Raw genomic sequence first — 25,336 nt, 5'->3', positions numbered from 1 at the left:
GAACATACTGATACTACACATTTTGTTTATTTAAAACATACAGATTCATATTTATTTTGTACAGTCTTTTGTAGTCATGTTACACAGAAAATCAATCATTAAAATATTGTACACGTTTTCTAAGCCCAACCATTGTTAGCTCTTGTTAAATTGACAAAGATGACACAATACATCTTCATTTAGCAATGATCCACATTCTAACAACATCAACGGTTATTCATCTCATTTGTAATGTACAGCTTCCTTTACTCTCCCACTGAGCACACAGTGGTTGAATCAATGTTGTTTCCACGTAACGTCATTGAAATTACACTTAACCAACGCGGAAGACGTTGAATTGACATTGTGCCCTGTGAGATGATTCCTTTAATACATGGAATACAATACAGTAGGCCTAACAACAATCTATCACTTGGCAATAGACCAACAATAAAAAAAATGTGGAGATCACAGTCCATTGAACAATGAGAAAGAAGCTTTTGTAATTGAACAGTTGACTTGTTCTATACCTGAAAGCACATTGGGTTGTGTAAAGGAGCAAAATTGTTCCTTTCTCTCATTGCTTATCGGGCTGCCTGATACACTTTATCTTGAATTGGAATTTCAGTTCATTTCCCAAAATGATTAAACTGAATTCGTCACTCCAATGGTGTCACTGGGGTCTTATTAGCAGTTTGAGTCCTTCACCCCCACTGGGAGGTAGCCATCTTTGATTGGTACCCCTACTGGCTCCATGCCTCCCTCGCCCTTGGGGTCAAAGGTGGCCAGCATCCTCTCCTGTTCTCTCTTGGTTTTGGGTAGGTCGTTAGAGGGCTGGAGGAGGATGTGAATGCGCTGCAGAGAAGATTTGAAATATTTATAAAGAATAATGGACTGAGTAGATTGAGATAATAATGTTAGTAAATGCTGTGTATCAAAGAGGAATGAAACAATTGCCATAAAAACACTGGACTGAGAAACGTAAGGTTACTTGCTTAACCCTGGTTCTCTGATAATATGGGTGAGACATCGAACTGTGGGGTTCACCAGAATAAGTAGCTCGAAGGACCAATTATACACAAGTGTTGGACACAGACAGGTCACGTGGTGAATGAGGGCACTCCCCTCCCCTCATACTAAAGAGTCACTCGCCTGCCCTCTGAGCACTCTTGAACGAGACAAACTTCCTCACACGCTTGCGACTAGGGGAATGTGGTGAGATGTCGCACTCATAATATTAGAGAGCCGGGGTTACACAAGTAACCTTAAGTTATCTTTCAATTATTTGTTTCGACGTCTCACTGTGGGATACGGCCAACTCCCATATCGCACATGCTCTCTGAAGCCATGCAGTCTCAATATCAACCCTCAGAGGTCCGACACCGAGGACAGTGTGCACCAATGAAGGCGCAGTGACATCTTGTTGGTAGAACCTCAAAGGTATGAGGGGATGCAAGCCACATCCCAAATCTCTTGTAAGGAGATGCCCTTGAACAGTTTCCAAGAGGTGGCCATAGCTCTGGTGGAGTGAGCTCTTAGGCCCTCCAGAGGCTGTAACCCTTTGCTATTATAGTCCAACACAGCTCAGCATTCAACACCATAGTGCACACAAAGCTCATTACTAAGCTAAGGACCCTGGGACTAAACACCTGCCTCAGCAACTGGATCTTGGACTTCCTGACGGGTGGCAAGGGTAGGCAACAACACATCTGCAACGCTGATCCTCAAACCGGTTCCCCTCAGGGGTGCGTGCTTCGTCCCCTCCTGTACTCCCTGTTCACCCACGACTGCGTGGCCAAGCACGACTCCAACGCCATCATTACGTTTGCTGATGACAACGTGGGTAGGCCTGATCACTGACAACAATGAGACAGCCTATAGGGAGGTCAGAGACCTAATCAGTGTGGTGCCAGGCAAACAACCTCTCCCTCAATGTGAGCAAGACAAAGGAGATGATTGTGGACTACAGGAACAGGAAAAGGAGGGCCGAACAGGCCCCCATTTACATTGACGGGGTTGAAGTGGTGTCCACATCCCCAACAAACTATCATGGTCCAAACACACCAAGGTAGTCATGAAGAGGGCACGATAACACCTTTTCCCCATCGGGAAGAAAAACAATTTGGCATGGGTCCTCAGATCCTCAAAAAGTTCTACAGCTGCACTATCGAAAGCATCCTGACCGGTTGCATCACCACCTGGTATGGCAACTGCTCGGTATCTGACCGTAAGGTGCTACAGAGGGTAGTGTGAACGGCCCAATACATCACTGGGGCCAAGCTTCCTGCCATCCAGGACCTATAGAACAGCTGGTGTCAGAGGAACGCCCCAAAAAATTGTCAAAAACTCCAGTCACCCAACTCATAGACTGTTCTCTTTGCTACCGCACGGCAAACGCTGCTGGAGCGCCAAGTCAAGGTCCAAAAGGCTACTTAACAGCTTCTACCACCAAGCTATAAGACTGCTGAATCAAATGGCCACCCAGACTATTTAAATAGCTAGCACTATTTAATCTCCACGTTTTCCAACGGCTCAAAAGGCTGCTGTGAAACAGTCTCAAGCACAACAAACACATTACATGACAGGGGTAAAGGCTTGGGAATTGTACGTAAGCAACAGGTGGTTCATTTGGGAAGGCTTTCTCAACTCTTAAGATCTTTCTAGCTGCTATCTGGGCCTGTCAAATAGGCTTCCACAAAAACACAGTGAAACAACATGACAGGATGTTTTCCCACTGTGTTTTTGTGCAAGCCTATTTGACAGGCCCAGATAGTAGCTAGAAAGATCTTAAGAGTTGAGAACGCCTCCCCTCTGTCCAAAAGATCCTGCAAGAAGCATAACACCTTGGATACAGAGCATTGGTAAGGAATGATCTGTTTTTGGTCACATCACTTCTCAATAATCCACCACTTATTTCCATACAGTGAGAATGTGGAATCAATGACACGATGCAAGCCTGTCACATCCAGATTTAACTTCAGAGGGCCATGGATCCGGGAAATCTTTTGTTCGCTTGGGTCAGCAGATCCCTGCGTAACGAGAGTTGACAGGGCTCGTTGTATTGCCTAGCATTGGCGGGGCTACCAAGATGAGAGATAAGCCGCCTTCCCTCACTCTGGCCAGAGTGGGGAGTATGAAGCTGAGGGGAAGAAAAGCGAGCGTGTGTTCTTGCAACACAAAGAGCTCTACAGACGCTTGACCATATTTCACTCAGATCTGTCTCACCACTTGGGGAAAGAGTCTCCAGTCCCTTAGATGGGGATTCCCTCTGAACAATAAATCCACTCATATGTTCAGTACACCCGAGACATGAGTTGTGCGTCGGGACAGTAGGTGTGCTCTGCTTCACAGAATAATCCAAACGAATAATCTGTGTAAGCACATGGGGTGAGTGCCACCCGACTACAGTCGTATTGTCCGTTCTGGTCAAAACGTGACAATTTCAAAAGGGAGGGTAGAAAGTGTTTCAGTGAAAGAAACACCATCAGCAGATAAAGGTCATTTCTGTGAGCAATTTGTGAAGTGGGGTCCTTAATATGTTTATTACAATTCCCTCGTGAACTGTACCCCAGCCCGTGAGTGATGTCACCATTTCCCTTGTTGCCACTACAGTTAGGGGAGTGCCAGGAACGAAGATCGAGGGGCTCTTCCAGTGACGGAGAGCCGAGAGATGTATGGAGCGATTGAGATGAAGCCATGTACACAGACGTTGGACAAACACCCAGTGCTTGAAGTCTCTCATACTAAGTAAGTGAAGAGGTACTACTGAGATGGTGGAAGCTATCAACCCCAGCACTCGGAGGCACGTCTTGAAAGTGGCAGAGCGCCCCCCCAGTAGAATGGCAATAGTGAAGAACTCAGTGACTTTCAACGTGGCACCATCATATGATGCCACCTTTCCAAGTCAGTTTGAACTGCCCCAGTCAACTGTAAGTGCTGTTATTGTGAACGGCTTAGCCGCGAAGTGGTAGGCAACACAAGCTCACAGAATGGGACCATTGAGTGCTGAAGAGCGTGGCGCGTAAAAATCGACTGTCCTCGGTAGCAACACTCACTACAGAGTTCTAAACTGCTTCTGGAAGCAACATCAGCACAACTGTTTGTCGGGAGCTTCATGAAATGGGTTTCTATGGCCGAGCAGCCACACACAAGCCTAAGATCTCCAAGCGCAATTCCAAGCGTCAGCTGGAGGGGTGTAAAGCACCCTGCCATTGGACTCTGGAGCAATGGAAGCGCGGTCTCTGGGAGTGATGTATCACGCTTCACCATCTGGCAGTCTGACGGACAAATCTGGGTTTGGTGGATGCCAGGAGGCTACCTGCCCGAATGCTTAGTGCCAACTGTAAAGACCGCCATAAGGTGATGGCCTTCGTAAAGGTGAATATTCTACAGAGGTCGGACGAAACAAATGGCTGAATGTTCCCCTATTTGGCGATTAGGGTAATGGACGAATGTGTCTACCACTACAGACTCAGTCTTTTCTTTTGTAGATACTGTATAGCGTTGCCAGTGGTATCAGTTGATATTGTTATTATTAGGTAACGTTAGTGCCTTAGTTCTTGTGAGTCAATTCTCCTTGTTTTAAACTTTTTATTTTATTACCATGAAGCTGCCCATTTCTATTTATCGATGGTACCCGTATCCAGGGTAGATAAAGCACAGTTATATTATTAGGTTACATTAATTTCTTTAAAGATGGTGCAGCTAACTTAGTGGTATTGCTGTAAGATGTGATTTGGAAAATGTTTTATAGTTTCTTTTAAAACAGCCTAGCTTTGGGTTTTAAAAGTGTTTATTATTCATTTATTTATTATGTGCAACTCACTATTTCAGCAGGGCTCTTTACACAATAGGTTTAGTGTTCCACCCACCACAACATGTGTGGATATTGAAAAATGTTTAATGGATCAGTTATGGTAATATGGCATCTATCCTTTTCACACCTGACTTTACATGGCTAGGTTTAAAATCATGAGACACACAGCTAGTTGCTCAATCACTTTTGCTCACTGGAATGTTAAATCTGAAATTACCCAGTGAAACGTAAGAGTAGATATCGCCTTTCGAAAGGCACATCTCCGCACTTTTGACCACCTATTTCAAAGGAGGGTGGATCGGTCAATCACATCATTCCAATTTTCATTCTAAAACTAGAGCAGCGACCATTTTAATTAGTAAAAACATACCGTTCGCAATGTCAAGTGTAGAGGCAGACTCAGCAGGCCGTTTCATTATTGTAGTAGGAAGACTGTATAATACACCTGTTATCTTGGCTAACATTTATGCACCAAACTGGGATATCAGTTAGTTCCTCAAATGTATTTACTCAATTACCAAATACAGACACACAGCACCTAATACTAAGTGGTGATATGAATTGTGTACTTCTGCCCAATCTGGATTGTAGCTCTCCTAAGGTATAATTTTCATCAAAGACAGTATCCACGATTCAGCTATTTCTTAAGACATATGGCATATCTGATGCGTGACGTTGACACAATCCCACAGCTAGGGATTATTCTTCTTTCTTATCAGTTCATAAGACCTTATCACGTATAGACTACTTTTCCCTAGAAAAGTAGTCTATACGAGCAGGTGTATATCATTCTCAAATGAAGCTATTTCTCGAGCTTAATCAAACCCCTAGAATGTCTCCTCCAACAGTATGGGAATCAATGAAGGCTTATCTAAGGGGACAAATGATTTCCTACAGCGCACGATTAAAGTGCAATATTCAACACCTAGGGGATCTTACAAATAAAATCTTGGATTTGGATATGGCATATTCACACTATTCATCCGCAGATTTACTAAAACAACATTTGACACTTCAGACAGTGCGCTCTTATTTCAACTCGACAAGCTGAAAATCTAATAAATGAATCTCTACACAAAAATTATGAACATGGAGAATTCAGGGAAAATTAATTTATTTATTTATTTATTTATTTATATTTATATATATATTTTTTAAATGTAAATCATATTTTTATTTGGCGTACCCCTGACGGCATTGCACGTACCCCAGTTTGGGAATACCTGCTCCAGAGAATACATATCTATATGGAGAAGACATGCTGTAATTCAATTTAAAATAGTTAACATCGGGTGCATTCGTCAAAGGCAATACTATCCGAGATTAGACCAGAAATATATTCCACTTGTGATCGATGTAAGCAGGCTCCTTCTACTTTATTACACGTTTTGGACATGCCCGAAATTGACAGATCTCTGGGTATCAAATTTTGAGACATTTTCTAAGATACTGGAGAGACCTTTAGAACCTCCTGCCTTTATTGCATTATTCAGAGTGGCACCACATGAGGCCCCTCAACAGTTCTACGGGCAAGATGCTGGCATGTACTACTCTTCTACCTAGACGTTTCATACTATTTAAGTGGAAGGATCGGTTTCCTCCTACTTTTAATTATTGGATAAAGGAAGTTATGCAACATCTCAAGCTAGAGAAAATATGCTACTCCGTAAGGGAATCTGCAATTATACTTTATAATATCTGGCAACCTTTCCTATCCTTTGTAGAAGACATGAACCCAGCTAATTTCACAGCTCCATAAACCAACCCAAATTAGAATTTGTATCATTATTTTTATTCTAACTTTTTTTTTCAAATACAAAGATCTTACCCGGGGGACCCGAGTTCTGAACTCTAACTGTTCTGTATTATCTGTATAATCATAAAAAATGCCAAATAAAAAAACCTTTGTTGAGATCGGTGGAAGAGGCCCTAACCTCAACCACATCAGACACCTTTGGGATGAATTGGAATGCCAACTGCGAGCCAGGCCTAATCGCCAAAAATCAGTGCCCGACCTTAGTAAATGCTCTTTTGACTGAATGCAAGCAAGTCCCCGCAGCAAAGTTTCAACATCTAGTGGAAAGCCTTCCCAGAAGAGTAGAGGCTGTTATAGCAACAAAGGGGGAACCAACTCCATATTAATGTTCATGATTTTGGAATGAGATGTTCGACGAGCAGGTGTCCACATACTTTTGACCATGTAGTGTATGTTGTGTCAAGAGGAAAGGAACCTAAATTCACCTCTCTGAACGTTCCTTCTGTGGTGGAGAGTTTGTAGATCATCCAGAAAGGGATGCAGACCATGGAGGCAAGAGCCAGGAGCCAGCCTATCACATAGCCCCACCAGGGGTACACATACTCATTGTTGTACTTCAGAGGGGTGTACTTGATGAGGAGAATGCAAAGGTTGCCTAGTGAAAAAAAACAAGTATTTGATTTAGAAGTGAGCCTTGACTGGGGCCGTCAACATTTCCAACTGTAACTGGTGTTTTTCCAAATCATGGGATCTGTCTAGGGCCCAGAGTTTTTCCTGGTCAGGAAAAAAATCCTTTCCCAAAACACAACTAATGACATTTTATACTGTTTATGAGAGTTTACATGGGTTTGTAGGTTACTCACAACGCATGTGGCTGGGGTGACATACAGCCAGCAGTATTTAATGTAAGGTCCTGGACGGTAGCCAATCATGTCTTCGATGTTATCATAGAAGCGGTCGACACCTGGAACAACATACAGAGACAGGCTAACCATGCTGGGTTTGGTCAAAAGAGCTGTGGACACAAATGTCAACATTTGAGACTATGAAGTAGTCTCTGAACAGTACTATCAAAGGTGAGGAATATACAGTGCATTCGGAAAGTATTCAGACCCTTGACTCACATTTTGTTATGTTACAGCCTTATTCTAAAATGTATTAAATCATTTTTTCTCTCTCATCAATCCACACACACACAATGACAAAGCAAAAACTGGTTTTTCAAATGTTTGCTAATTTCTAAAAAATAAAAAGTACTTCACATTTCCATAAGAATTCAGACCCTTTACTCAGTACTTTGTTGAAGCACCTTCGGCAGCAATTTATTTATTTATTTCACCTTTATTTAACCAGGTAGGCAAGTTGAGAACAAGTTCTCATTTACAATTGCGACCTGGCCAAGATAAAGCAAAGCAGTTCGACACATACAACGACACAGAGTTACACATGGAGAAAAACAAACATACAGTCAATAATACAGTATAAACAAGCCTATATACGATGTGAGCAAATGAGGTGAGATAAGGAAGGCAAAAAAAGGCCATGGTGGCAAAGTAAATACAATATAGCAAGTAAAACACTGGAATGGTAGATTTGCAATGGAAGAATGTGCAAAGTAGAAATAAAAATAATGGGGTGCAAAGGAGCAAAATAAATACATTAATTAAATACAGTAGGGAAAGAGGTAGTTGTTTGGGCTAAAATATAGGTGGGCTATGTACAGGTGCAGTAATCTGTGAGCTGCTCTGACAGTTGGTGCTTAAAGCTAGTGAGGGAGATAAGTGTTTCCAGTTTCAGTGCTTTTGTAGTTCGTTCCAGTCATTGGCAGCAGAGAACTGGAAGGAGAGGCGGCCAAAGAAAGAATTGGTTTTGGGGGTGACGAGAGAGATATACCTGCTGGAGCGTGTGCTACAGGTGGGAGATGCCATGGTGACCAGCAAGCTGAGATAAGGGGGACTTTACCTAGCAGGGTCTTGTAGATGACATGGAGCCAGTGGGTTTGGCAACGAGTATGAAGCGAGGGCCAGCCAACGAGAGCGTACAGGTCGCAATGGTGGGTAGTATATGGGGCTTTGGTGACAAAACGGATTGCACTGTGATAGACTGCATTACAGCCTTGAGTCTTCTGGGTATGATACTACAAGCTTCGCATACCTGTATTTGGGGAGTTTCTCCCATGCTTCCCTGCAGATCCTCTCAAGCGCTGTCAGGTTGGATGGGGAGCGTCACTGCACACTTATTTTCAGGTCTCTCCAAAGATGTTCGATCTGGTCCATGTCCTGGCTCTGACTGTGCCACTCAAGGACATTTAGAGACTTGTCCCGAAGCCACTCCTGCATTGTCTTAGCTGTGTGCTTAGGGTTGTTGTCCTGTTAGAGAGTGAACCTTCGCCCCAGTGAGGTCCTGAGCAATCTGGAGAAAGATTAGTAACGAAAACTGTCTGTACTTTGAGCCGTTCATCTTTCCTTGGATCCTGACTAGTCTTCCAGTCCCTGCAGCTGAAAAACATCCCCACAGCATGATGCTGCCACCACCATAGTTAACTGTAGGGATGGTGCCAGGTTTGTTCCAGATGCTACGCTTGGCATTCAGGCCAAAGAGTTCAATCTTGGTTTTGTCAGATTGGAGAATCTTGTTTCTCATGGTCCGAATGTCCTTTAGGTGCCTTTTGGCAAACTCCAAGCAGGTTGTCATGTGCCTTTTACTGAGGAGTGGCTTCCGTCGAGCCACTCTACCATAAAGGCCTAATTAGTGGAGTGCTGCAGAGATGGGAGAACCTTCCAGAAGGATAACCATCTCCACAGAGGAACTCTGGAGCTCTGTCAGTGACCATTGGGTTCTTGGTCACCTCCCTTACCAAGGCCCTTCTCCCCCAATTGTTCAGTTTGGCCGGGCGGCCAGCTCTAGGAAGAGTCTTGGTAGTTACAAACTTCCTCCAGTTAGGAATGATGGAGGCCACTGTTGTTGGGGACCTTCAATGCTGCAGAAATGTTTTTAGTACCCTTCCCCAGATCTGGGCCTTGACACAATCTTGTCTCAGAACTCTACAATTCCTTTGGCTTGGTTTTTGCTTTGACATGCACTGTAAACTGTTGGACCTTATATAGACAGGTGTGTGCCTTTCCAAATAATGTCCAATGGAAACAGGATGCACCTGAGCTCTCATAGCAAAGGGTCTGAACACTTTTGTAAGTAAGAGATGTTTGTTTTTTTATAAATGAGCAAAAATGTCTCAAATTGTGTTTTGTCATAATGGGGTTTTGAGTGTAGATTCATGAAAAAATAACATTTAATCAATTTTAGAATAAGGCTGTAACATAAAAATGTGTAAAAAGTGAAGGGGTCTGAATACTTTCCCGAATGCACTGTATTCTTGAATAAACCAGTTACAGTTCTGTCTGTGGGATTGATATGGTGTAACTATCTTTTGAACGGTTCCATCAGATATTTTGTTGTTGTTGTAGAATTGTATTCTAACTTACCATAGACCCATGCGATGGAGACAGTCTCAAAGATGGCCATGAAGAGAAGACACATGCCACTAGCAGCATAGTAGTCCATCAGCTGGAATACATATAACCCACCCTGAAGAGAGACAAGAAAATAACTCAAAAACACTCGAGATCGGTGTGGAAGAACTTATCTGTCCTGCACAGACCCCTGACCTAAACCCCATCGAACACCTTCAGAATTAATTGGAACGCTGATGGCGAGACAGGCCTAATCGCCATAGCAATGTTTCAACATCTATTGGAAAGCCTTCTGTTATAGCATCAAATGGAGACCAACTCCGTATTAATACCCATGATTTGGAATGAGATGTTTGACGAGCAGGAGTCCACATATTTTTTTATTAAACTCCCTTTTTCACGACATCCAATTGGTAGTTACGATCTTGTCTCATCGCTGCAACTCCCCAACTGGCTCTGGAGAGGCGAAGGTCAAGTCATGCGTCCTCTGAAACAAGACCTGCTAAGCCTCGCTTTAAATTTATTGACTTTTTATTTAACCTTTATTTAACTAGGCAAGTCAGTTAAGAACAAATTCTTATTTACAATTACGGCCTACCGGGGAGCAGTACCTTGTTCAGGGGCAGAATGACAGAATTTTACCTTGTCAGCTCGGGGATTCGATCCAGCAACCTTTCGGTTACTGGCCCAACGCTCAAACCGCGCTGCTTCATAACACCTGCTTGCTTTATCCGGAAGCCAGCCGCATCAACATGTCAGAGGAAACGCTCAACTGATGACCAAAGTCAACCTGCAGGTGCCCTGCCCGCCACAAGGAGTCACTAGAGCGCGATGAATGAAGGAAAGCCCCCTGGCCAAACCCTCCCCTAACTCGGACAACGCTGAGCCAATTATGCACCGCCCTATGGGACTCCCGGTCACAGCCAGCTGTGACACAGCCTGGGATCAAACCTCCAGGCAGTAGTGACGCCTCAACACTGCAATACAGTGCCTTAGACCGCTGCGACACTCAGGAGGCCCCTGGTCATGTAGTGTACAACTGTTCTGAACCACAGTGATGAGGCTGTTAATCACTCTAAAGTGGTTTCTGTCTGCAAAATGAAAATGTCCTAGGTAATAAAACAAATCAGAGTATATATTTGTTTTGAACGCAATCTCGACCAGCCACCTGGTAAATTAGACTTGATGTCTGTCTGCATATTACAGCTAAAGAACACAATGAAATAGGCCTTGAGGGTTTATCCCCAACCCAGTCCCCAGGCAGGTGACTTCCCCCTACCTAACCCATGAGGGTTAATTCCAAATTCCAGGTGTGATGCCTACCTCCATCAACATGACCAGGCCCATGAGGAAGGAGATGAAGGCCACTAAAGCCAGAAAGAGCTCCCTGCGGTTCTTGCGACGAAACACCTCGGGATACATGTCCACCATGGCCGTTGTCAAGCTCTCTACACACACAAACTGGAGAGAAAGGGAGAGGTATTTTAACACATCTCAGTTCTAGGCATGTTTGGTAACAAATAGTAAGCATCTCTGATATCATGTTAGGCTAGGTATGTTTGGTTACATAGACAACAATGATCTTGGATCGCCTCTCAGTTCTCGTTGTACAGAAGTGGTCCGTTTTGTCCTTAACTGGGCCAATTTTCTTGACAGTACGTTCATAAACATCTTCGGAGGCCTTACTTGACTGTCCAAGCCTAGCAGGATGATCATGATAAAGAAGAAGACGGCCCATAGTGAAGAAAACGGCATCATGGCCACAGCACGAGGGTATGCAATGAAGGCCAGGCCAGGACCTAATGAAGAGAGAACAGGGAATCATATATAATAGCAAAATAACATTATACCTGCATTTAAACAAATTATTGAAATTATCTAAATTAACAACTAGGTCACATTAAAAACACACACTCACCAGACTCTGCTACCTCTGAGATGGGAACATTCTGTTCATAAGCCATGAAACCCAGGATGGAGAAGATGGCAAAGCCTGCCACAAAGCTTGTCCCACTGTTCAGGAAGCACAGGGCCAGGCAGTCTCTGCAAAACAAGATCCCAAAGACATGAAGATTTAAGGGGAGTTTGTTTCCGTCTTATAAGGGAATAAAAAAAACAGAACCAATAATTACCATAGTGTGTGTGTGTGTGTGTGTGTTTGGTAAGAGTGTTTAATGCATCTTTAGCGTACTTGTAGCAGTTGTTGTTGTACTTGTTGTAACTCCCCAATGCTATGAGGGAGCCTAGACAGATTGCATAGGAGAAGAAGATCTGGGTCCCTGCATCCATCCATACCTGTTATACAGAGAGAGGTGAGGGCACAGAGGCCAGTCAAGCAACTACTGTAGGAGAAAAATGACTAATAAAGGCAAAGGTGTGTCATCTAGGGATGGTATTGGATCATACCTAAGATCATGAATAATGATGCCGTTTTAATAATGTTTACATATCTTAAATTACTCCTATCACATCTATATACTGTATTTTATACCATCTACTGCACCTTGCCTATGCAGCTCCGCCATTGCTCATGCATATATTTATATGTACATATTCTCATTCATCCCTTTAGGTGTGTGTGCATTAGGTAGTTGTTGGGGAATTGTTAGAATATTTGTTAGATATCACTGCCCTGTTGGAACTAGAAGCACAAGCACTTCGCTACACTAGCATTAACATCTGCGAACCAATAACATTTGATTTGAATAAAACAGTGCAAATACAAGCCTCCTTTTAAAAAGTAATGGAGAGTGACCCGTTTTTGTTTTGGCAGGTTTCCTGACTGTGGGCCACCATTAATTTATTTATATAGAAAAACATGTCCCAAAAGCATGATGCTCATGGTAAAAACTAAAAAAAACACACCATTAGTTATGTGTGTTTTCAGAATGTGAGAGTTAAAGAGCAACATGCGGAGCACCACGTTGCATGCTTGTTTCACCTTTCTCTTCCTCTTTGTCCCTAATGAGTTTACCTAATCATTAAGGACCACTGACACCGCAGAGGTGAATTGTCAACCAGTCAGTTAAACGTCTTGTGGTCTAAACATTGATTAACAATCCCCACCTCTCAATCCACAACCATCGACTGAAGATCTGAAAGGTGAGAACAGGGCAGCAAAGGGCCCTGGGATGATGACGCAATCAAAATATCTGCCCTGCTAGGGTGTAGATGGGTGGACTTCGAGAAAGGGCAGGAGAAATCTGTGGTGTCAATGCCATGAATCCCACATGCTCAAACTCCCTGCAGACAAACACAATAGGTTTTGGTACTGAGTTTGCCAAACTCTAAATCTATGGCATGAGCCGAATTTCCCAGTCCTCCATGTGGAGAAAAGCACTTTGATGATGCTGAACCTGAAAATACCGGGCTTTGGTCCAGACCAGGCTAAGCCAGTTGAGGGCTGAGCCCTGACACCCTGAGGGGGGGAGTCTAGCAGCTGGAGGGTCCTGGAGGTCAGTGTTCCCCTTCAGTGCAGTGTCCCTGCCCCTCCGTGCAACCCCACCACTCACAGCCTCCTACAGACTCTTTCATGGAGCACAGATGGACCGAGCAGAAAATAGCATTCCAGATAACCCTGGGATATTTACACTCACACCTGGAGGACCTTCACCCAAGGACCTTATTCCAAACTTCAAATTCACTAGTCTGGAAAGACATAGGGTAATATTGAGATAACTATTATGGACAATATCTTTGAAATCATACCAGTCTCAAACATACCTAAATGATGTTCTGATAGTCACCTCATTGTAAAATACTGAAAGTAGACTGTTTGCTATTCTGAGCATAAAATGTAATTTCATACCATTGCTCCCACAACAATAAGCTACCTGATGCAAGTGTGTGGTTCAGTCAACAGGGTTTCTACTATGTAACAGCAGGGGACAGGGGTTCTTATTGTTGTGGTACCTACCTGAGGGTCTGCTAGTCTTGACAGGTCAGGGTAAAGGTAGAACTTGATCCCTAGGTCCGCTCCTGGTAAAGTGACGCCACGAATCAGCAGAACTATTAGCATCAGGTAGGGGAAGGTCGCTGTGAAGTACACCACCTGTAGATTGGATGGAATCATATTGAAAAAGTCAGTGATCTAACACATCAGGGTCATGTCCATTAAGGGAAGAAAGAAACGAACAAGACCAGGTAGTCCCTCCCTGTTTCACTCTGCTTCCTCTGTGTAGCTCTTTACACTCGTACCCGTACACGGGTTCAAAATAGAAGATTAGGACACTGATAAGCGCCTAAATTGGAACGCAGTGGCTGTACGGTAACATGCTATACATGACCTCAGAGCTCAAGGTTTCCTCTTTACAGACCAGTATTCGTTTTGACTGACAGCCGTTCTGAACTTGAACACTGCACATGACAAGAAGTTGCCCCCGTCCCTCCTGCTTGTTGGGCAACTTTTGCAACATTTTTGTTGTCTGAATGAGGGAAATGGTGTAAATAAATAAGACGACTTATATCGAAAGATGAGACGTTAAGGATTATAATGAATACAGCTTTGATGTCGTACAAGCAAGCCATACACCCATTATGGAAATGTGAAGTGCACATTTGGACTATCATAAAACCCATGTAATATATACTGTTAACGTTTATGATCACTATGCTCGATGTACAGTTACAAGATGATATGGCGTCATACCGTTGGTTGCTCTGAACAGAATGCCTGTTTGTGGTATTGTGAACACGCATTTGAATGCACTTGTCACCCTATTCTATGCACACCAAAATTACAATCTGCTTCCTGGAATTGCCTTGTGAAAGCCTAACACTAAGATCGTATTTTAATGAACATGACCCTGATCTGTAACTTAGCTAGCCATGTTGGCAATTGGACACTCTTTAAAATGATGCCCACCTGACCAGACTGCAATTTACAATGGACCTTTTGTGGAATGCACAACCAACAGTAATTGTGTAAAGTGCAGGATGCAAGGATGTGTTCATTTTACATTTCATTTTAGTCATCGAGTAGATGCTCTTATCCAGAGTAGTGAGTGCAAACATTTATATATTTGTTGGTAGTGGTCCCCCCATGGGAATAGAACCCACAACCCTGGTGCCACAGGAGGCTGCTGAGGGTAGAGCAACTCATAATAATGTCCAGAACAGAGCAAATGGAATGGCAAACCATGCATTTCATATCATTTCAATGATTCCGCTCCAGTCATTACCACGAGCCCATCGTCCCCAATTACGGTGCCACCAACCTCGTGCCATGCTCTACCAACTAAGCCACATGAGTTTCAAAAAAACTACAAGTCTGCTTGATCTAGTTCCTCAACGGCACAGTAAGGAGAGTACAAGAAAAGCACCTTAGTGGAAAATGGTTATTTGAGTCATAAAAGTGCATTGAAATGAGGTAGGAACTGTGCACACTTTGGAGAGTTGGAGAGAAACTCCAGTTAGACCTTTCACTCAAAACCGTTTTTTTTGGGGGGGGGGATGCACCTACCCCAAATGTTCCATGAATATTTGTATCATGTTACTGAATGTATCCAGAGTATTTTCAAATTTAGTTATCAACAAACGTGGTGAAACATACATTTGCACCACAGTAAATGCACATAAAATGTAATGTTTGGAATCAACCTAGATTCAGATTAACTGTTTTGTCATCACCTTTAGTCTAATAATTTTCCCATAATCTCCAAATTGTTCCCTTTTGACTGCAACCACTGTTATGCATATACTTTCAATATTTCCTCTGTAATAAACATTTCAATTTATCCCTATCCATATAGGCCAATTCCCACAAGTGTAAGGGGTTAATGCCTAATGAACAGGACTCTGGTGGAGTAAATAAATAAAGACAGGAAGAATTGAAAGAAACAAGTCCACCTTCCCAGTGGATTTGACCCCTTTCCAGATGCAGAAGTAACACATGACCCAGGCGATGGCCAGACAGAAGGCCAGGTCCCAGTTAAGAGAGCCCATGTGGTCAATGCCAGACGACAGCCTCAAGGCTCTTCTCCTGAATAAACACAGGTTGTCAGAACAAAATCACAATGGATGAAGTGCAATAACAATTCTAGTTTAGATATTCTGATTTTAAGTACCCTCAGCTACTCCAAATAAAGTTAAAATCTTAGACTTGAGGGTCCGGTTTCCAGGACACAGATTAAGCCTAGCCCTGGACAACAAAAATATTTGAATTGAGATGTGTTGAATAACAAAGAGAGGTGCTATGAATACTTACTCCCAGAATTCAATGACGGGGGATGTGGAGTTTTCGGGCAGGGTGTAGTTGACAGAATAGTTCCTCCTCTGAAACTCCACGCAAGTTTCTTAGATAAAAATGTTCACATGTTGCATCATTACCACCATAAAATCACTGACAAGTGTTAAAAGCAGTAATATGGAATTCAATCATTTTTTATTTGTATTATCGCTCCATACAGCAAAGCCACTTAAAAAAAAGCTGACATTTCCATTATTATTGTTGTCTCACCTGTATTCCAGGTGTTGTTACAGGAGGACCAAGGGAGTTCCCAGGAGAAGGAGAAAGACAGGTAGAAGATTCCCCAAGCCAGAACCACAATGTAGTAGGAGTTCAGCAGAGCCACAATGATCTGGGTGCCGTAGCCAAGACCTGGATCAAAGACAGGGACAGACAGAGAGGAATGGATAGAAAGTAAATAAAAAGTCCCACTTTGTAGTAAGTGTCACTCAAACCAGAAAAAAAAAACATGGTAGTAACTATGTAATTACAATATAAGTACACATTGTTTATTGCATAATGTATATAACAGTGACACATGACAAAGTGTTAAAAGCTCAGACACAAACCCTTATTGTATAGCATAACCTTGTTTACAGTATAATGCCTTAAAGGAAGATATAGCCCCATAGGAAAGAGCAGGTTACCCTCAAAGAGTGGACTGATCTTCCTCCAGCAGGTGATGCCTCCCTCGCTGGTGTACTGGCCCAGAGCAGTCTCCAGGAAGAACACAGGTATGCCACAGGTGAACAGGAAGATCAGGTAGGGGATGAGAAATGCACCTGGGGGATGGGAAATGGGGAGTCATTAAAAAATATATACAGTGTACAAAACATTCTCTTTCCATGACAGACTGACCAGGTGAATCCAGATTAAAGCTATGATCCCTTATTGATGTCACTTGTTACATCCATTTCAAAATCAGTGTAGACGAAGAGGAGGAGACAGATTAAAGAAGGAATTTTAAGCCTCGAGACAATTGAGACATGAATTGTGTGTGTGTGCGCCATTCAGAGGGTGAATGGGCAAGACAAAAGATTCAAGTGCCTTTGAACGGGGTATGGTCGTGAGTGCCAGGAGCACCGTTTTTTTGTGTCCCAAGAACTGCAATGCTGCTGTTTTTTTTTTTTTACGCTCAACAGTTTCCTGTGTGTATCAAGAATGGTCCACCACCCAAAGGACATCCAGCCAAAAGCAAGCCAATGGTCAAAAACTGGACATTGAGGAAAGAGGACAAAGGAAGCTGACACGAATTGTGCGTAACAGACATGCTTCAATTAGTAAACTGACAGTCAAGCACAAGATTGGTGCCCAAAGACCCATAAAGGAATGCACAACTTGTCGTTCCTTGACACAAATGGGGTATGGAAACTGATGATCTTACAGAGTCCCACTTCCTTCAGTCAAAAACAAGAAACTGCGGTTGCAGTGGACTAAGGAACAAAAACACTGGATACTGGATGATTGTAAAAAAAAAAAAAGCGCCTGGTCTGCTGAATCCCAGTTCCTGCTAATGGGAGGACTAGGGTATGGAGAAAACCACGAGTACATGCATCCATCATGCCGTGTGTCAACACTTCAGGCTGGTGGTGATGGTGTGGGATGTGTTTTCATGGCACACATTGGACCCCTTGATAAAATTCTGAACATTATTGCCAATCAGGTGCATCCCTTCATGGCAGCAGTGTATCCATTTGCAAATACATTTTTTTCAGCAGGATAATGCCCCATGCCACAAGACTAGGATTGTCCAGGAATGGTTCCACAGACATGACAGTGAATTCCGCTTACTGCAGTGGCCTGCCCAGTCACCAGATCTCAATCCAATCTGTGGGATCAAATCAAACCTTATTTGTCACATGCGCCGAATACAACAGGTGTAGTAGACCTTACCGTGAAATGCTTACTTACAAGCCCTTAAACAACAATGCAGTTAAGAAAATAGAGTTAAGAAATATTTACTAAATAAAACTAAAGTCAAAAATAAAATGAAAAACAAGAAAACAGCCAGGCTATATTTTATTTACTTAACTAGGCAAGAACATTTTCTTATTTACAATGACGGCCTACCCTGGGCCAAACCCTCCCCTAACCCGGATGACACTGGGACAATTGCGCACCGCCCTAGGGACTCCCGATCACTGTGGGTTGAGATACAGCCCGGGATCGAACCAGGGTCTGCACTGACGCGTCTAACACTGCGATACAGTGCCTTGGACCGCTGCCCTACTCGGCAGGGGGTACTGGTACAGAGTCAATGTGTGGGGTTATAATTTATTTGAGGTAATTTGTACATGTAGGTAGGGGTAAAGTGACAACGCATAGATAATAAAACAGCGAGTAGCTGCAGAGTAAAAACAAAGGTGGGGGGGCCTTCGTCTCACCACCTACTATATAGGTCCTGGATGACAGGAAGCTTGGCACCAGTGATGGACTGGGCAGTACGCACTACCCTCTGTAGTGCCTCGGTGATGCAACTGGTCAGGATGCTCTCGATGGTGCAGCTGTAGAACTTTTTGAGGATCTGGGGAACCATAAAATCTTGTGTCTCCTGAGGGGCAAAAGGAGTCGTTGGGCCCTATTCACGACTGTCTTGTTTGGAACATGATAGTTTGTTGGGGATGTGGACACCAAGGAACCGCTCCACTATGAAGCAGTCAACCCGCGCCCCGTCGATGTTAATGGAAGCCTGTTCAGCCAGCCTTCTCCTGTAGTCCATGATCAGCTCCTTTGTCTTGCTCATGTTGAGGGAGAGGCTGTTGTCCTGGCAACACACTGCCAGCTCTCTGACTACCTCCCTATAGGCTGTTTCATCATTGTCAGTGATCAGGACTTCCACTGTCGTGTGGTAGGCAACCATAATGATGGTGTTGGAGTCGTGGGAAAGGGCAGTGTGGAGTGCGATTGAGACTGCATCATCTGTGGATCTGTTGGTGCGGTATGCAAATTGTTGTGGGTCTAGTGTTTCTGGGATAATGGTGTTGTTGTGAGCCATGACCAGCCTTTCAAAGCAATTCATGGCTATACGTGAGTGCTAAGGGGCAGTAGTCATTTAGGCAGGTTACCTTCGCTTTCTTGGGCACAGGGACTATGGTGGACTGCTTTAAAATTGTAGGTATTACATACTAGGGCAGCGAGAGGTTGAAAATGTCAGTGAAGACACATGCCAGTTGGTCAGCGCATGCTCTGGGTACACGTCCTGGTAATCAGTCTGGCCCCACGGCCTTGTGAATGTTGACCTGTTTAAAGGTCTTGCTCACATCGGCTACGGAGAGCGTGATCACACAGACGTCCGGAACATCTTGCATGCTTTAGTGTTGCTTGCCTCGAAGCGAGCATAAAAGGCTGAGATGGAACGAGCGAGTCGGAGTAAAGATACACTACCAGCCAACTTGACAACTTGACAGAACTGTGGAAAGCATTGGAATCGATTGACACCTCGTAGAGTCCATGCCCCGACGAATTGAGGCTGGTCTGCAGTCACAAGGGAGTGCATCCATTTTTTTATTTTTATAGCTCAGGTCATCCCGGGAATCTATCCTGGCGTTACAAGCGCCATGCTCTACCAAATGAGATACCGAGGACCATGAGTCAGTGATAAGGTACGCCTAAGAAAGTCAGAATTACCTCATGTAGACACTATAATAAAGGTGTTTCATCCATAGGGTTTCACAGACATACATTCCAGTCTGTGAATAATCTCAATGTCAACAAATTTTATTTTCACGCAGAGTTTATGACGCAACGCAGTCTGTCGACTTTTGACGTCAGCCAATCTGAGGATGTTTAGAGTGCTTGGATGGATGGATTTCCGGAGCATGGCAAACGCTGCAGGGGCAACTGCTTGACCACAGGCTATTTAGGACAGAGGGGAAACAGCTGTGACATTCTCTGACCCCTAACCTCTGATCGCATACACCCCACAGAGAGAAACATCTGATGTAGCACCTACATAAGCATTTCCCTAAACCCATGGCCTGATCTAAATAGGCCTGAGTTCCAATTAGACCCAACAATGTTTTTATAGCTAGGCCTCAGTGTATGTTATTAATAACAAACAAATGTTATTACATTAAAATAGTCATTTGCAAATCGGTTGCTGGAGATACACGGTTGAAGCTCTGTGTTCCACTAGGACCTAAAATGAACAAGTCAAGAAAATAAATTTGCAAACTATTATTTTCAATTAAGAACAAATCCTTATTTAAAATGACGACCTGTCAAACATTAATACATGCTCGTCTTTGTGACTCAAAATTAAACATCTGTGACCTTGCTTGGGCTCAACCTTTAGAACTTACCTCCTCCGTTCTTGTAGCAGAGGTAAGGAAAGCGCCACATGTTCCCCAGGCCGATGATGGATCCCATCACAGACAGGATGAACTCCAGTTTGTTGCTCCATTGGCCCCTCTCCTGCATCTTCTCCTCTGACTGGGGCTGAGGGACAGGGACCAGGTCCTTCAACCTGCTGCTGTTCTTGCCATTTGAGAGGCACGCTTGAACTATTTCAAGCAATAAAAACACAGAATGAGTTTGGCTGTTTTCAAGACTAGTAGCTACATGTAGTGACGCACATACACTTAAATTAAATATACGTGTAAAGTCACATGTAAGTAGCCTAGGTACCTGTCCGTTTGAGTTATTATTCCACTCCATGTCAAGCCATGTTGGCCAAGAAGTGGAAAGTTCGCAAAACAGGTTCCAGATTTCAGGGTAACATGTAAGTACATGTCAAGTACATTGATACTGCGTCATATCTTTTGTCTAATGACTCCTCAAATAATGTTTGTGGCTCTCTCAAACTGCCATTTGAAGAACTTAAATGTACTCAAAAAAAAAAGGCAGAGCTTTACACAATCAAGTTCAGGCCAACCTTAAATTGATTAACATGTGGCATTGATCCCCATGTCCCATTATGTCATGTACATACTGTACTGACATTGATCATGAATGGGTGGGAGCGGCAAAAGCCCTGAGACCGCATGCTTACAGAATTGATTAACTATTTACAAATGTTTTACATTGAAAATCTAAAATCTGGGCAAACAGCCCAGGATGATTCCACACTCAACCTTAGATCTCACACTAAAATATGCCCAGAGATGAAGTCATCTTACAACTTATTTGATACATAATAAAAATGTAGAAAAAGACATGACGTAACATGTTTTACACCAATGTCTTAGAATTCAAATATAAGTACGTACCATTCATTATTATGGGGTGTCTCAAGTCTGGCTCTCAGTCAGTGAATATTGATCTGTAGATATTCACATTTTAGTATTTAACATGAGGAGCAAATAGGGGGTGGGAGGTTGTAATCCTAAATTTAGGCTCAGCCTCCAATCTACTCTCTGCCCATATGACCCCTCCCCTCTTAGATACTCCCACTTATTGAGTCAGTTGATTCTAAACACTTAAAATAGTCATTCACAAGGCATACAGGACCATGTAACAAATGAATCAAAGATTAATTATACAATTTGTTTTGGTTAATGATCCAGTGTCCACCTGCAATCACCTACGTCCTGTCTCGTGATAGACGTTTGCCTCTCTGGTTAGCATGTCTTTTAAAGAGGTGAGTGGGTGAAAGCAGCGGAGGTCAGGACTGGATTTTACTTGGCTTTGCTTCCACTGGTTAGTGGGTTTCCCTAAATACAGTAGCTGAAGCAGATGTGTTCAGAATCACATTACATGCAATTAATGCAAATTTACTGCATTCCCCTGCACTGGTACACTAATGTGAATTTAAATCCTGCGATTAGATATTTGCACAATTAGACTTATCGCCAAGCCAAACAATGAATTAAGAGGGCAGACAAAAGAAAACGCAATGAGTTCATAGCATTGTTGCAAGAAAATTGATTTCATATTGGTGTACAACAGTCAACTGACTGCCAATATTAGATTTTTTATTTTTTTTAACTCCTAATGAACCTTTCCTTCTCCTTTGACAACTCCTACAGACTAAGACATACAGGTTGATCTGGGATTGGGCGTGAGACGAAAACATGTGAGACGAAAACATGTGAGAAACATGGGAAGCCACATGCGGCCAGATTCTGCTAGATACTATGGGTCTCTCGTCATGGGTTGAATACCAGAGGGTGTGTCCTGGATCCTTTGATCCCACGGCTCCAAAAAAAGTCAGGCCTTCTGATGACCCACCCCAAACTATCTAAGACATTGGTATTGAACTTAAATGACATATTAAATAATCTCAAACAGGAAATTGTATATAATGGTATTGAAAAAAAAATAATAATAATAAATGCTGCTCCTTTGACTAGGAATTGTTTATTAAAGGTGAGAAAACAAAAACAGCAACATCCAATCACTTAATTGCTTAAAACCTATATACACATTATAAATACGTATCACTACATACAACCATTGTTCCTAGTCCTACATGGAGCTGTTACTTATTGTTTGGGGCCAGGCAGAGAGGAGAGGATACTGAATGTGCATCCCAAATTTTTACATGTAGATTTTTGTCATTTAGCAGATGCTCTTATCAAGATCGACTTACAGGAGCAATTAGGGTTAAGTACCTTGCTCAAGTGCACATCAATAGATTTTTCACCTAGTCAGCTTGGGGGTTTCGAACCAGAGACCTTCCGTTAACTGGCCCAACACTCTAAAAAGCTAGGCTACCTTCCAACTCAGTACAGTCATCATGAATATGTGGAGGTGTAACATTACAACCCAAATGGCACCCTATCCCCTTTATAGTGCACTACTTTTCACCAGAGCCCATGTAGTGCATAGGAAACAAGGTGTCATTTGGGACACAGATTTACAGATTCCTGATGACTGTACTGAAGTTTCTGACTGTAGTAGGACAGGCAGATTGGCTCCAGATAATTATCAGAGGGGGTTAGAGAACGTTACAGACCTGAAGCTGAAACTCGAGAAACAGACAAAACATACCATGGTCATTCCGAGTCGTGCAGTAAAAACCACTGATACTCTGTGCACACAGTGTTCCCTGGATTATAAGGCCTTCTTTAACGGTTCTGAATTAGAGCGAAACAAATCCTCATCAACAATTGGTTCCCATGGCAAAAGAGAAGAGGGAGAGTGGGAAAAAAAGGTAATCTGGAGTTTCAGTCTGTGATGCAGAATATACCTCTCTCGCATCAAACAGGACCACAAGCTTTTAGCTTAAAGTCTCATTTCTTTGTAGTATTATTCTCATGGGAGTATCATGATCCAGTCTTGAGGATACCCCTTAATTTGAAGCTTCTTTACCACTAAATCAAGATGAGCGAAATATGTTGGTCAGAACAGGTCTGGAACAGAACATGTCAGGGTCTTCCAGACTCAAATGGTCTGAAGCGAGCTTAACGGGTGTGTGTGTGTGTGTGTGTGTGGTGGCCGACTGTAAATGTGGTCTCTGTCCTGGGTCTGCGCTAGCTGCTCTCATGAGTGTCCGGCTGCTGCTGTTGGGGGAGGGAGATAGAGGGAGGCATCAATTGGGTCTGGGTGGGGGGCATCATTATGGAGTGGGAGGGGGGCATAATGATCTGGCTCAGCCCGCTGCAGACTGGCGCTTCCAGCACCACCGGCTCCTCACAAACACGCTCCACCTTTACCACTGCTGTCACCCCTCCTCCTCCTACGCCCATGCTTCTGCCCAAACTTCCAACTACCCCCCCACTCAAGATGGACGACTTGCGGGTGCAGTCGATGCAGATGTAGTCCTCCTCCTCGGCCATCTCGCAGGTCACACCCACACACACCTGGTGGAACCACTCGTCACAGCCGCCGTCGCACTGAACCCAGTCCACCTGGCAGAGGGAAGAAAGACAAACATACAGGCGATCACACATTCTGCTAAAATCAGGATATGATATCATCAGCTAGTGCTCAGAAAAGGCCATTGCCCTTCCGATTCACAAGCATTACACTTGCAGAGTTTCTGCTTTTTAAAGGAATATAGCATTATGGACATGATGTATAATAAGCATGATATTTATGTTGCATTTTATTATGGTGCATTTAAGCCTAATCCAATCCAGTCCCCCTTAAAGTTCTGTAAAGCTGGAGGATATCACCATGCCTCTGATGTGTTCTGAGAGCACCGGACTGGGAGGGTGGTTAGGCTAGTCATTGACTTAGTGTCTAATTTACAGTCACTTCCAACAGCACATAGCTTGTCCTGTTAATACGTTATGTGTAACTCTCTTTAAGGTGTTCCAGTGCTGTTATCAGCTGTTGATATTCAATTGTTCCATGATGCTCACTTCCAAAGATTTTTGCGTAAAATATTAACTCGGAATACTTAGCACTTCATCATAGTCAGCAAACAAAAATCCAAAGTGAGACATTCAGTTTTCACTCTGAAGAGCTAATATCATTAAACCTCTTAAAGGAAAGTATTCAAACCTCCCACTACTGTTTGTAAAGGTGATTGTGACATACTAAGAGAGGAGATTGCTGTGGAATAGTTAAAAATGAAACATCTTATTCGCATAAATGTCCAGTGATTTATTTGTAAAAACAGTTAGTGTCCCAAACTAATTGAAAACATTATATTAATAAAAATGACAAAATGTCTAAGAATAGGAGCTAAGATCTAGGTCCTAATTCCATTGACTGAATTTTACCGACACATCTCTACTTGTACTTGGGTCAAAAACGGACTTGTGTTTTTGATAGGACACGCCCTCTCAGGCCACACACTGAACCCATCTCAGGCTCTCACTGACCTCTTTTGCACCCTGCTAACCAATAAACCCTCACACCTATCAATCATCTATGGAAATCATGTCAGACCAATTCTGAGTCACTACATCCTCTCTCAAATGAGCCCCTCTCCCCTGGTCCAAAAATGCTCCTTAGGCTATATTCAAGGTCTGACAACAACTGCAGAAGATGCACTGCCCTCTGCTGGCAAAAGTAAGGTCTCAGTCAGTCGGTCTGGATGGGACATTTGAATATCAGGGCAGAAGTCAATCCCTAGGCTGAGGTTGTACCCATAGACACAATAATAGCCCCACCTAGGAGTTTTGTCCATATTCCTTACACCCCTCCAGTTATTTTTTAAATGTGCATCAAGTAGTGTACATTGGAGATCAGGGTTGACA

At 43.2% G+C, this 25,336-nt stretch overlaps 1 protein-coding gene and 1 pseudogene across 5 annotated transcripts in view; both read right to left on the bottom strand.

The window, feature by feature from the left end:
- Positions 1 to 8: 8 nt before the first annotated feature.
- Positions 9 to 22,422, bottom strand: LOC135514692 (sodium- and chloride-dependent GABA transporter 2-like; annotated as a pseudogene).
- A 103-nt stretch (positions 22,423 to 22,525) lies between these two features.
- The window catches only part of LOC135514691 (lysine-specific demethylase 5A-like), a 40,770-nt gene continuing 37,959 nt past the window's right edge, over positions 22,526 to 25,336 (bottom strand). For all 5 annotated transcript variants that reach the window (XM_064938207.1, XM_064938209.1, XM_064938208.1 and 2 more), the window contains exon 29: positions 22,526 to 24,037. In XM_064938207.1, the coding sequence (XP_064794279.1) occupies positions 23,660 to 24,037 (378 nt within the window). In that variant the 3' untranslated portion in view covers positions 22,526 to 23,659. The remainder of the gene's footprint in view (positions 24,038 to 25,336) is intronic.

This window comes from Oncorhynchus masou, chromosome 26 (genome assembly GCF_036934945.1).
Source record: "Oncorhynchus masou masou isolate Uvic2021 chromosome 26, UVic_Omas_1.1, whole genome shotgun sequence".
Lineage (NCBI taxonomy): Eukaryota > Metazoa > Chordata > Actinopteri > Salmoniformes > Salmonidae > Oncorhynchus > Oncorhynchus masou.
Note: the sequence above shows the minus strand (reverse complement) of the source record. Positions and strands in the feature narration are given on the sequence as shown.